We start from the raw sequence: 14,232 nt of genomic DNA on the forward strand, positions 1-14,232 counted from the left end.
TCAATGAATATGCTCATTAGCCCCGCCTCCACTCACTCACACCAGCTCAGAGATCCACTCGATCAACTTACCGTAGTAAACGTTACACAATGGTTTCGCTCTTTACAACGTCGGACACATGACGGTAATTAATATGATCAGCTTTTTGCTTGACTATGTTATCAAACAGTTAATAATGTGTTGCTAATGTTACACAAACCATGTTCTCGTTCACCATCTCAGAGTCAGACAGCTGATTCATATTGTTGATCATAACTTCATAATATACATCATACTTCATCATACATATATTCATATGAGACTCATATGAATTGAGACTCCCCTGCTAGTTCGCTGTTAATGATATGCTAAAGCCCGCCCACGTGTCGACGGTTACACGGTAGTTTGTGACGTCAGAAACACGCGATTTCAAACAGTCTTTTTTTAACTGCAGTTTTAAAGAGAAAAATACTCAACAATGGTGTTAACTTGTGAATTTGCACATGGTTTGTCTTAAAGCATATTAAAAACACCACATAGACATATAAACAACAGTAAAAACTTGATTTTCACCACAGGGGGTCTTTAAATTACCCATAGCACAATTATGACACAAATAAAACTAAAATGTAGAACTATCATTTCTCATTATTCTTCCAACTGTTTTCTCTTCAGTGCAGCACGGAAATGCACAGACAGAAATTTCTCATGATTAACTTGTGCCATCCTGTGAAATTAATCACTGACTCATTCAATCAGACTTTCTTCAGTTTACTCATCTACAGAAAGATCATGCAGCTCTAAAGACAAATCTATTGATCTGTTCCAAAACCTAGTGAACTGCCTACCTAGACAGCATTTTAAAGCATCCTAGGTGCAGTTTTGACACAAGGACTGTTCCAAAATGGTATGAGGCATAAACCCGTATCATAACAATTCTTTGGGTCAAAGGCAATCGAAAAAAAGTTCATTTTAAATATATTTACTTTTCATAAAAATATATATATAAAATATATATATAAACTATACAACGTATATTAGGTAAAACAATAAATTTGATTTAACATTTTTATCAAGGCAGCTCACTAGGTGTTACAACAGAGTCTATTAGCTAGTATTAAATTCAAGAAGCTAATGAACCACGAGCATTTCTCAGAGCAGCGGTTTTACAATGTGCAATTTAACCACCACAATATGAAGTGGCAAGTATGACTTTAGTTAGAAATCATTTCAGTTGAGCAGACACAATCCAGATGAATATTATAATGGACTGTGTGTGTGATTCTGACCTGGTCATCATAGCGATAGGTGAGATACTGCTCTCCTGTTGTGTCTTCCAGAAAGCTTCCTTGTGGAGAAAGTGCAAATTCAGGTAGGAAGTAAGCACTCTGCGCCTGGCTCGCTAACCCCTGTAAAACAAAACCACAACATCCACATTAAACCTAATCTAAAAGTACTGTCATTTAGGGGTGTGCATGTAATATTTACAACAGCATGAGGTAAGTGTACAAAAGATTATATAAAATGTTAACAGTGTTCCACTAAAGTACATACAGATCAAGCTGAACTTTCTATTTAATAATTTTGCAACTGTAATTGTAAGATTTAGATTTAAATGTCTGTAACGTGTAACTGATCTACCGAGCAATGTATGTGTATATATAAATAAGTATGTATATATATATACACACACCGATCAGGCATAACATTATGAGCACTGACAGGTGAAGTGAATAACACTGATTATCTCTTCATCACGGCACCTGTTAGTGGGAGGATATTTTAGGCAGCAAGTGAACATTTTGTCCTTAAAGTTGATGTGTTAGAAGCAGGAAAAATGGGCAAGCGTAAGGATTTGAGCGAGTTTGAAAAGGGCCAAATTGTGATGCTAGACGACTGGATCAGAACATCTCCAAAACTGCAGCTCTTGTGCCGCTGTCGCCTTTGACTTGCTTAGTTGGGGACACTTGACATTTGACCTGACATTTGATATTCAACCGTGCTTTGATCTGCCTGCATTGACACTATTCTTTAAGAGCTGCTGTGCAGCCAAAATAATGTACCATTTATCAATGTAAAGCTGCTTTGACACAATCTGCATTGTAAAAAGAGCTATATAAATAAAGGTGACTTGACTTGACTTGAGTGTTCCCGGTCTGCAGTGGTCAGTGTCTGTCAAATGTGGCCCAAGGAAGGAACAGTGGTGAACCGGCGACAGGGTCATGGGCGGCCAAGGTGGGGAACGAAGGCTGGCCCGTGTGATCCGATCCAACAGAAGAGCTACTGTAGCTCAAATTGCTCAAGAACTTAATGCTGGTTCTGACAGAAAGGTGTCAGAATACACAGTTCATCACAGTTTGTTGCATATGGGGCTGTGTAGGTATTCCCTACTGGCTTTGGACGCTTTCAGCAGGATAATGCTCCTGCTACAACACAAAAATGGTTCAGGAATGGTTTGAGGAGCACAACAACGAGTTTTAGGTGTTGACTTGACCTCCAAATTCCCCAGATCTCAATCCAATTGAGCATCTGTGGGATGTGCTGAACAAACAAGTCCGATCCATGGAGGCTCCACCTCACAACTTACAGGACTTAAAGGATCTGCTGCTAACATCTTGGTGTCAGATACCACAGCACACCTTCAGGGGTCTAGAGGAGTCCATGCCTCGACGGGTCAGGGCTGTTTTGGCAGCTAAAGGGGGACCAACACAATAGTAGGAAGGTGGTCATAATGTTATGCCTGATCGGTGTATATATTAGCCACACTCTAGATATAAAAAAACTTACATAGTACAAAAAATAATCATCCTATTCCTGACTCATGAAATGAACCTCGAAACCTGCCAGCTGCTATCCATCTCTGACATCCCCCAAACGAAAAGAAAATAAAGAACTACAGCATGGACAAATTAAGGGGAAATGCAACTGTTAAAAGTTCATTGTGAGATACTGTAGTAAGAAGCCCACAGAAAAGAAAGCAGCTCGGGGTCTTTCAGCGGTGAAACTCCCTTTTGTCTTAGAGGTTTATTGAGGAAGATTAGCTGCAGCACATGCACCAAATCCTGAATCGTTCAGACCAATTTGAAGTTGGCGACCATGGGGTTACCGTGCTGATGCCAGGCTGACGGGTTTCTCAGAAGTGCCTGGTGGTGACACACTTATAAACATTTTATGCAAGTTAAAGAGGTTATAAAATCACAGCGAGCTCCTGAAAAGCTTTTTTCCCTCCCTTCTCATTAAATGGGGAACTATTTACAAGTGTTTGAAGCTTAAAAACAAAATGTACCTGGTATCAAAAATGAATCTAATTATATACCCGAGCACTGGGAGTGTCTGCTGGTGCAAGTGTGTATGGATACATGCAACCGCTGGCTACTTCTCCAAGCACTTACGCCCTAAAGAGCAGAGTTTGGCACACGGTCAGAGAAGCCGCCCGGCATGCTTTCATCAGCCACACCGACTTTCACTGACAAGCCTGAATTAACAGCCCTGCTGCATGTGTGTGTGTGTGTGTGTGTGTGTGTGTGTGTGTGTGTGTGTGTGTGTGTGTGTGTGTGTGTGTGTGTGTGTGTGTGTGTGTGTGTGTGTGTGTGTGTGTGTGAGAGGGTTGAGAAGAATTCAGAAGCATTTCAAGAGCTAGCTCCAAATTCAGTCACAAAACAGGGGAACTTCTTTAGTTTAATATTAGTTTTGCAACTAAACATAAAAAAATGACAACATTTTGAATAATTATGTCTATTTCATTCCTTATATATAGAACACACATAATAACTATATTATGTCTATTTCTAAATTGAATTCAATACAGCCATCTTTTTTTTTTAAATTTTACAATATGTACAGCACCACTGCTGTACTGCTATATATATATTATATTATATATTATTATATTATTATATTATATTATATATAATATATTATATATATATATATATATATATATATATATAGTATAGTATATATATAGTATTTTAAAATATAATATTTTAAAATTATATTTAAAATTAAAATATAATATTTTAATTAGATTATATTATTTTAAAATCTAATCTAATTACAAGTATTTAAATATAATTATATATATATATATATATATATATATATATATATATATATATATATATATATATATATATATATATATATATAATTATAATTAAATACTTGTAATTAGATTAGATTATACTTGTAATTAGATTAGATTAGATTTTAAAATACTTGTAATTAGACTACAGTTGATTACTTACTATTCACAAAATTGCTGGAGTAATGACAGATGAAAATTCACAAAATTAATAATGTATTTCTCCTATTTATTTTTGTTATATTTTCCTTTCTAAAAAATACTATTGTTTATATATGTTCAGAAAGTCTTCCAGTTTTGTGGAAAAGCACACATAAGAATGGCCACTAGTTGAGAGACCACACAGCATAAACAAGTAAAATAGTTTTAGTGTTTTATTTTATTTTAATTTAACATTTTTAAAATGTAATCATTAGCTTTTCATCTATTTACAAACCCCCTGCAGTTCCTACAAAAACCGGACAAAAAAGTAATCAGATTACATTACATAAAATGTATGTTACTAACTACACTTTTCTTCATGTAATTTGTATTCAGTATGGATTACATTTTGTAAGTAATCTACCCAGCACTGCTTATCAATATAATTTATTGTGTCTGAAAATATTAATATAAACCCTGATGCATAAATATTTGAGATTAAAAACCCTTATCAAGTCAAAATAAAGACCCAGTTATTGTTGTTAAAGTGTTAGTTCACCCAAAAATTAAAATTCTTTGATTTATTATTCACTCTCGTGTCATTCCAGACCTCCGTGCATCTTCACAACACAAATTATGATCATTTTAAAGAAATCCGATGTCTCAGGAGGTCTGTATTGCCAGCAAGATAATTAACACTTCCAGATGCCCAAAAAAAAATACTAAAAACATATTTAAAACAGTTCATGTGACTACAGTGGTTCAACCTTAATGCTATGAAGCGACAAGAATATTTTTTGTGAAAAAGTAATAAAATAAAAATATGAAAAAATAACAACTTTTCTAGTGATGGACGATTTCAAAACACTGCTTTATGAAGCTTTGAAGCTTTATTAATCTTTTGTTTCGAATCAGTGGTGTCACGTGATTTCAGTAAATGAGGCTTCATTACAACATAAGTGCTTCGAAGCTTCATGAAGCAGTTTTTTGAAATCGCCCATCACTAGATATTGTTGAAAAGTCGTTATTTTGTTTTTTTGGCACACAAAAATTATTCTAGTCACTTTATAATATTAAGGGTTAACCACTGTAGTCACATTAACTGATTTAAATTATTTTAGTAGCTTTCTGGGCATTGAAAAAGGGAGTGTTATTGCTGGCGATGCAGGACTCACGGAGCCTTCGGATTTCATCAAAAATATATTAATTTGTGTTCGGAAGATTAACAAAGGTCTTACGGGTGTGGAACGGATTTTTGGATGAACTAACCCTTTAATGATGGCAAGATCACAATCAATGTTTGTGTATGCATAAGAAATGTGTTTGTGTGTATGTTTGACATGTACATTTTCGCAATCTGTCCCCAAACACAAACATCAATCCAGACAGTTTACAGCCTAAACAAGTCTCATCTGTCACCCCTGTAAACACCCTACCATCTGTGTTCCCCAAACACACACACACTTCAGTCCTTCAGGTGCTGACTGTGTTAGCTGGGGACATCTTCTCCAATAAATTCCCTATGAGGCCCCAAGGTACCTCACAGGGGCCCACACAGACTTATGACAACAAACTCCCTCCTGTACGTGCGAGCAAAGGAAAGAGTCGAGCAGCTCAGCCATCTCTCATCATCTCTTACAGGAAACAGCCCTGACAGAGCAAAAATAATACGGCTAACAGGAATGACTTTCATTTCATGACCAAGAATAGAAACTGAAGGGAGGTTCTGAGAGCTGCACAAAACTCTGCGAGGATGTTCACAGTCTGACATGTGATCCTTTAAGTGCCCTAAACAAAAAAAATACGTCTGTGGATGGATGAAGGCTTCAAACTCCCCTTTATAATCACCACCTCAGCTTTTATATACAAATCAGATCTTAATAGTGTTAATGCTGGGCTTTTCTTATTTTACAAGAAAATACTTGGACGGCCGCCTCTGAATGAGCACAAAGGCCCGTTCCCAACAAGAAAAATAACTACAACTATATTAGTGTCTTTAAACACACAACTATTAAAAACACTTCTGTTAATTGAAATAAAGCTGAAATCAAATAAAATACTAAATCGGAAAATTTAAACTAAATGAAAATTAGAAATGTTGCCTTTGCAATAAAGTTAAAGCACTAAAGTTATGTCACAAAGGTCCACTGAAGGCAAGTTGATTTGAACCCATGTGCAGTTTTACTGAATATAGACTTGACTTTTGACTTGACGTGATGTGACTTGACAAGACTTGATGAGACTTGACGAGACTTGAAGAGACATGACTTGAGACTTGACCTGAGACTTGGTGACTTGATGAGACTTTGTGACGTGACCTAAAGAGACTTGAGACTTGAAGAGACATGACTTGAGACTTGACTCGAGACTTGACTCGAGACTTGACTCGAGACTTGACGAGGCTTGACTTGACTTGACGAGACTTGACAAGACGAGACTTGACAAGACTTGACGAGACTTGACGAGACTTGACTTGACGAGACTTGACGAGACTTGACAAGACTTGACGAGACTTGACGAGACTTGACGAGACTTGACGAGACTTGACAAGACTTGACGTGGCTTGACAAGACTTGACGAGACGACAAGACTTGACGAGTCTTGACGAGATTTGACGAGTCTTGACGAGATTTGACGAGTCTTGACTTGACGAGACTTGACTTGATGAGACTTGACGAGACTTGACAAGACTTGACGTGACTTGAAAAGACTTGACGAGACGACGAGACTTGACGAGTCTTGACTTGACTTGACAAGACTTGACGAGACTTGACTTGATGAGACTGATGAGACTTGACGAGACTTGACTTGACGTGACTTGACAAGACTTGATTTGACTTGACGAGATTGACGAGACTTGATTTGATGAGACATGACTTGACTTGACTTGGCGAGACTTGGCAAGACTTGACTTGACGAGACTTGACGAGACTTGACTTGATGAGACTTGATGAGACTTGACGAGACTTGACTTGACGAGACTTGACTTGACGAGACTTGACGAGACTTGACGAGACTTGCCTTGACGAGACTTGCCTTGACGAGACTTGACGAGACTTGCCTTGACGAGACTTGCCTTGACGAGACTTGACGAGACTTGCCTTGACGAGACTTGACGAGACTTGCCTTGACGAGACTTGCCTTGACGAGACTTGACGAGACTTGCCTTGACGAGACTTGACGAGACTTGCCTTGACGAGACTTGACGAGACTTGCCTTGACGAGACTTGACATGACGAGACTTGACAAGACTTGACAAGACTTGACAAGACTTGACGTGAATTGACAAGACTTGACGAGATGACAAGACAACGAGACTTTATGAGTCTTGACTTGACGAGACTTGACAAGACTTGAAGAGACTTGACGTGACTTGACAAGACTTGACGAGACGACGAGACTTGACGAGTCTTGACTTGACTTGACTTGACGAGACTTGACGATACTTGACGAGACTTGACGAGACTTGATGAGACTTGACGAGACTTGACTTGACGAGACTTGGCAAGACTTGATTTGACGAGTCTTGATGAGATTTGACGAGTCTTGACTTGACGAGACTTGAGACTTGACAAGACTTGATGAGACTTGACAAGACTTGATGAGACTTGACGAGACTTGACTTGCCTTGACTTGCCTTGACGAGACTTGACTTGACGAGACTTGACGAGACTTGGCGTGACTTGACAAGACTTGACGAGACTTGACTTGACGAGACTTGGCGAGACTTGCCTTGACGAGACTTGACTTGACGAGACTTGGCGTGACTTGACAAGACTTGACGAGACTTGACTTGACGAGACTTGGCGTGACTTGACAAGACTTGACGAGACTTGCCTTGACGAGACTTGACGAGACTTGGCGTGAATTGATAAGACTTGACGAGATTTGACGAGTCTTGACTTGATGAGACTGATGAGACTTGACGAGACTTGACTTGCCTTGACGAGACTTGATTTGACGAGACTTGACGAGACTTGACTTGACTTGTGGAGATTGACGAGATTTGACGAGACTTGACTAGTCTTGACTTGATGAGACTGATGAAACTTGACGAGACTTGACTTGATGAGTCTTGACTTGACGAGACTTGACGAGACTTGATTTGACGAGACTTGACGAGACTTGATTTGACGAGACTTGACGAGACTTGATTTGATGAGACATGACTTGACGAGACGACTTGATTTGACGAGACTTGACTAGTCTTGACTTGATGAGACTGATGAAACTTGACGAGACTTGACTTGATGAGTCTTGATTTGACTTGACGAGATTGACGAGTCTTGACTTGATGAAACTTGATGTGACTTGACGAGACATGACTTGACGAGACAAAACGAGACGAGATGAGACGTGACATGACGTGACTTGACTAGACAAGATTATAATTACTAGCTTCCGGTAACGTCCGTCTGCGCGTTCACGAAAGAGTCGAGTTCTGGCATATAACGTAGGATTTAGGCGTAGCGTAAGTTTAGGTGAGAGTAGATGCCTCTCGCGGTTCAAACAAAAAGGGCTAGAAAACAAACTCAAGTTTCCTCCTACATTTCTCAAAATTCTCATTTTAGACTTTGAATTCATGACCGGTGTTATGTTTTGCACTATCCTCTGCGCTTCCGTCTTCGTCAATACGTAATGTGTCATTTCAAAGTTCACCTCCAGGATTGATTTGTGTACAGAAGCCAATGATTCTAGTTTATAAACTTAGAAATATGGATATTTTACTTACAAAAATGCATCGCTTTGCTTCAGAAGGCCTTAATTTACCCACTGGAGTCGTATGGATTACTTTTATGATGGATGACCTTTTTTGGGCTTCAAAATCTCGGTTACTATTCACTCCCATTATAAAGCTTGGAAGAGCCAGGATATATTTTAATATAACTCTGATTGTGTTTGTCTGAAAGAAGAAAGTCATATACACTTCGGAAGGCTTTAAACTGGCTACCTGGTTCTGCATCGATAACAAAATATTGCTACTGACCTATAAGGACCTAAATGGTTTAGCTCCTGTGTATTTTAAGTCTTTTACTGCCCTACAATCCATCACGCTCTTTAAGGTCACAAAACTCTGGACTTTTGGTTGTACCTAGGATATCTAAGCCTACTAAAGGAGTGAGAGCGTTTTCACATTTGGCTCCTAAATTCTGGAATAGCCGGGGCTCAGAGACTCTCTCCCAGTTTAAATCTAGATTAAAGACACATCTCTTTAGCCAAGCATTCACATAAAGCATCTCATAACCTTGCACTCTGTGCCTTAAAATGATATGTATTGTGAAAAGTGCTATATGTGAATTGAACTTAATATTTTTCATTACAGTATCAACCTTAGTTTGTACGCCCCTTAACTCTTGCCGTAATTTAACCTGGTTTTGATTCATCTTAAATTTCAGGCAGCATTGGAGGAACCGTACTGGGTTTCGTTCAGCTTAGCGCCACATACAAGCTCATTACTAAAGGCTCAGCACACTTCCACTGGCATTTACAAGAGCAGGCACAGGTGTGTGTGTTTTCATGTGCCAGAAGATGTTTCATCAGCCACTCTATTAGGGAACTGTAGATACATTGTCTCAGCAGGGCATAAGTGCCAAATAAGTAAAGCACTAAGTTGAGTTCTAACATCAAAGATTGGAAGTGAAAGGCTCCGCTCTGACCGAAGGAATGTGACGACGCCGTCAGAGTGAGTATACTCAATGTGGAGAAAACTCCAGCTGGTTTCTCCAAGCTGGTCTCTGGGTTAATGGCAGCAGGCCAGTACCTTTTCTCAGACTAAACTAACCCTAGATAAGCTTTTGACTTTTAGTACTTGGTGCCAAGGATCAGTACAGTCAGAGGAGGACCTAATCCTGGATCATAACTTCTTTAAAACAGGGCCAGGTTAACATCTGGTCACTCTAGCATTCCTCAGCTCTGAAGTCAGTGGGACAATGAAGATTCAACATTTACCCTGAGCAATGGGTGCATGAGTTGGTAAAAGCATCCTGACTCTAAATCATTCTGAAAAAGCGCCAACGACAATTTGAGTCTCTTACCCCTTGTAAGACCATCATAAAATGTCCCTTACGTCAGATAAATGCTTTCAGAGTCTTTTTTATGACAATCAGTTACCGTTGGCAGAAACCTTAGAAACGTAGTCGTGTAGTGTCATAAATGAATCCTGCCAGCTGCAAAATTCTTGTGACTTATCTTATAAAACAACTTATTTTTCATAGCACACTTCAAATGTATACATATACTCTTGGGCAAAACAATGGGCCAACTAAGCACTAAGCTTTTAATTGTCTTATTGGTCAGGAAATTAGCGACATTTAAGCAAATGCACTGCTTAAAAAGCAACTGCAGTCTCAGAAAAACATCAAAGACAGAATGAAGGTTTTGACAGAATATGGGAAGTCGTGTGTGGAGTGATGAATCACAATGAAACACAAGTTGCATGGTGATGCTCCAGAGTGGCATCAACGAAATTCTGCTGAGAAATATAATAATAAATGCATCTCTAGCATAGTGAAGCATGGAGGAAGAGCTGTCATTTTAGCTGTTGTTAATGGTGAGCTACTTCACTGTGAAAATTAATTTAATGCTTTGGAGTTCAGGAGAATATATTGCTGAATGGCTTGCTTCCCAAAATAAAAAGTAGTTATCTAAAGAGGAATGATCAGATGTTATTTTTCAAAAAGACAATGCTCCGGCTCAGCCCACACTGTAAAGACAACAAGAAGTGGCTTGAGAACAAGTCAATCAGGCTCATGTTTTGGCCTGATCAGAGTCCAGATTTGAACCCTATAGTGAATATTTGGTCTCACATTAAACTCAAATGAACTGGGAGACATTTTTCAGCTACTCAAGAACAGTTTGAAGCCATCGACATTGAGTGGAATAATACTGACTCTTCTTCCTGTGAAAAGCTGTCAGCAGGTTGGGGAAGGTTATTCCGTGATAAGTTACTTTATCTACAATATTTGTGGAATTCTTGCTAATTTCCGGAAAAGTGATTTGTGATTAAAATAGTTAAGACTATTAAAAGACCACTAAATATTTGGCCTAGGATTTTGTGAGTGTGTGTGTGTTTATACAACATTTCTCGAATCTGATTGGCAGAGAGCCGTGCGATAATTCCCCAGTACTGCTACTGTTTTTATGTCATGAAATTTAGTTTTAAGAGTTTTTTTTAGTAGAGGATGTAGCGATTTAGACCTCAAATACCAACGGCCGAATCATAGCCGTGCTGATATACAGCCATATCGCACAGCTGCTCATGAGATATTGCTTATATAAAATGCCACAGTTTCCACAAAAATATTAAGCAGCACTGTTTTCAACATTGATAATTGTAAGAAGTGTTTCCTTGACATGAATCAAGCATGATTCATGAAGAATCATGCCACTGAAGACTAATATAACAGTTATAACATGGCAATAATATTTAACAATATTACTGTTTTTACTGTTTTTTAGTGAGTAAATGCAGCACTGGTGAGCATAATATATTTCTGTCAAAAACATAAAATGTTGCTGACTAAAAACTTTTGAACAAGTGTATATACGTACATTTCAAAACAAACTTGCATTTAAGATTCTCGAATCTCAAATACACAAAACTTGCTTCATGTTGAGAACGAAACCACTGAAAGTCATTAAAACTTATAGTTTCGTAAATGAGTCAGATTCAGTAGCTGCTCTAACTGATTCAGAGTATACATTAAGTGATGAATCCTTTTTGAGAGATTGTTTATACTTGTGAACTGGCACATGGGACATTTGATTCACACTGCAAACTCATGATAAATATAAGTTCATTTGGATATTCAGCAAGACAGCAACTCTGGAGTGTGTATATAGCCAGAGCCTTCAGAAGGGATGTGTGGTGATGGTTCTGGTGACAACATCTTCCACCCACCTGCTGATTGTAGCCCATGATGGATAATGCATATTCATCAGTGTAATCTCAGCATGTTGCAGACTCTTTGAACATATTCCAATCAGCGTGAGCAAAACTGCCCTGCGGGGTTCAGCTTGCTCCCTATGGCCATACTTTGATGTTCTTGGTGTTTTTTGTCATACCAGAAGCAGTTGGTATGCAAGGATTAATCGAGCAGATATGTGGCTTATTGTTTAGAACAAAAGCTGAGTCATAACCTAAAGGCTATGACCAACCCAAAGACCATGATTCAGTAACATTATTCATCAAATTTAGTCCACAACATCCTCTTCAAAATAAAAGTTCTTTATTGGGATTGATGGCTCGAACCTTTAACATCCATGGAAACTTTTCACTGCAACAAAAGGTTCTTTATAGTGGGAAAATATTCTCCACATCAGACAAAAATGGTTCTTTTAAGAACTGTTCAGGTTCTTTGAGGAACCCAAAAATGGTTCGTCTATGGCAGGGATGCCCAATCCGGTTCCTGAAGATCTACTTTCCTGTAAAGTTCAGCTTCAACCCTAATCAAATGCAACTAAACTAGCTAATTAAGATCTTCAGGAGTAGTTGTTAATTACAAGTGCGTTGGATCAGGGTTCTTCAGGAATCTTCAGGAACAGGATTGAGCACCACTGTTCCATGGCATCACTGCGAAAACCTTTATTTTTAAGAATGAACTCAACTGGAATACAATGTGAAGCAACTGAAGTTGTAAACACAATACAGACTACTGACAGCTTTCAGGGCTAAAATACCTAGAGTACAAAGTAATCAAGTTCGTTGTGTGCTTTCATTAGCCACTGCTGCTGGACCGTTCTGCTAGTACTGTACCCTCAGGCTGAATGTTTTAGCAAATGCAGGTGTTAGAAGATGGTGCCAGATCTTTGATCTCATTATGAAAGCAGGCCTACCCTCACTAAGAGGTCAAGCAGCATAAAAAACCCCTTTGTTCATGCTGTCCTCAAGTTCTTGATGTGAGGAACTGTGTCGTCCTCAAGTTCTTACCTCCTACCCACAGTGTCCGTCACTGTCAATTCTGTTGAGCAAAACGGTAAATATAAGAAAACAGAGTTGTTTACGAAATACTAGAGTATCAGCTAGGGGTGTGCGATATTAAAAAAAATAAAATTATACTTAATATTTTAAGGGATTTGTCGCATTTGTCAAATAAAATCAGTATCAATAAAATCTATTTTTGCACTGCAGAAGTGGCACAGATATTTAGATGTATTTACAGTGCAATTACAATTACACAAATAATGTTATGAATTTAATGTTTTAAAAGTCCAAAGTGAAAAGTCAGTGAAAAATTAAATAAAATGATACTTTAAATATGAATTTAATCCAGCAGTCATTGAGTGCATCTTCACTACTCACTGCACATGTATGTGCACGAACTTGGATGGGTTAAATGCAGATGGGTTACCATTCTTGGTCTTCACGTCACATCACTTTCACATGCTGCGTCTGAAATCACATAGGTACTACATTTGGTCTGAAACTTACTTCACGACCGTAAAAAAAGAATGTTATAGTATGAATTTGTGTAGTATATATTCAAATTTGGATGTACTATGTTCACCATGTTGTCGTTGTCATGTGTCGCTTCACTTCTATTCACAAATGCTCTGCCCATGCATTATCATGGGATAATACAGTGTCGATTGATTGCACATTTCAGAATCTCGCCGGAAGTACTGTAGTAGGTCAACCGGATACTTTTCGCTTACAGTTTTATGAATACTATGAATTTAAACATACTACTCAGCTCACATACTGTTTTTCACCTACTATAGGAGTATAACGGTACATGTATTTGTCCCGAACGGCCACAGTACGGACATCACAGTTCGGTGCATACAATCAGATGACAAATACAGTCAGTCACAGGCAATTCACACTCCAATCCAGAAGGGGGCATGCACGGAAATGCAACACTGTTTGCTAACCAGCACAACAGGAAAAAGAGCAGAAGAAGAAGAACAGACAGTCTATGCATAGATATGTTTACATGTAATCTCTCAACCAGTGTTTCACCCCGGAAAGACATCAATAAAACAGCTTGAGAATAATATCTCACGTAGCATTACATTTACCTCAGGCA

The 14,232-nt window shown here is 38.4% G+C and overlaps 1 protein-coding gene across 3 annotated transcripts in view; it reads right to left on the minus strand.

Moving 5' to 3' along the window:
• adamtsl3 (ADAMTS-like 3) overlaps window positions 1-14,232 on the minus strand; it is a 231,238-nt gene that overhangs the window by 191,539 nt on the left and 25,467 nt on the right. For 2 of the 3 annotated variants that reach the window (XM_067401094.1, XM_067401091.1), the window contains exon 3: window positions 1,269-1,388. The exons of the other annotated variant lie outside the window; for it this stretch is intronic. In XM_067401094.1, the coding sequence (XP_067257195.1) occupies window positions 1,269-1,388 (120 nt within the window). The remainder of the gene's footprint in view (window positions 1-1,268; window positions 1,389-14,232) is intronic. 3 annotated transcript variants of the gene reach the window in all.

This window comes from Chanodichthys erythropterus, chromosome 11 (genome assembly GCF_024489055.1).
Source record: "Chanodichthys erythropterus isolate Z2021 chromosome 11, ASM2448905v1, whole genome shotgun sequence".
NCBI classification, from domain to species: Eukaryota; Metazoa; Chordata; class Actinopteri; order Cypriniformes; family Xenocyprididae; genus Chanodichthys; species Chanodichthys erythropterus.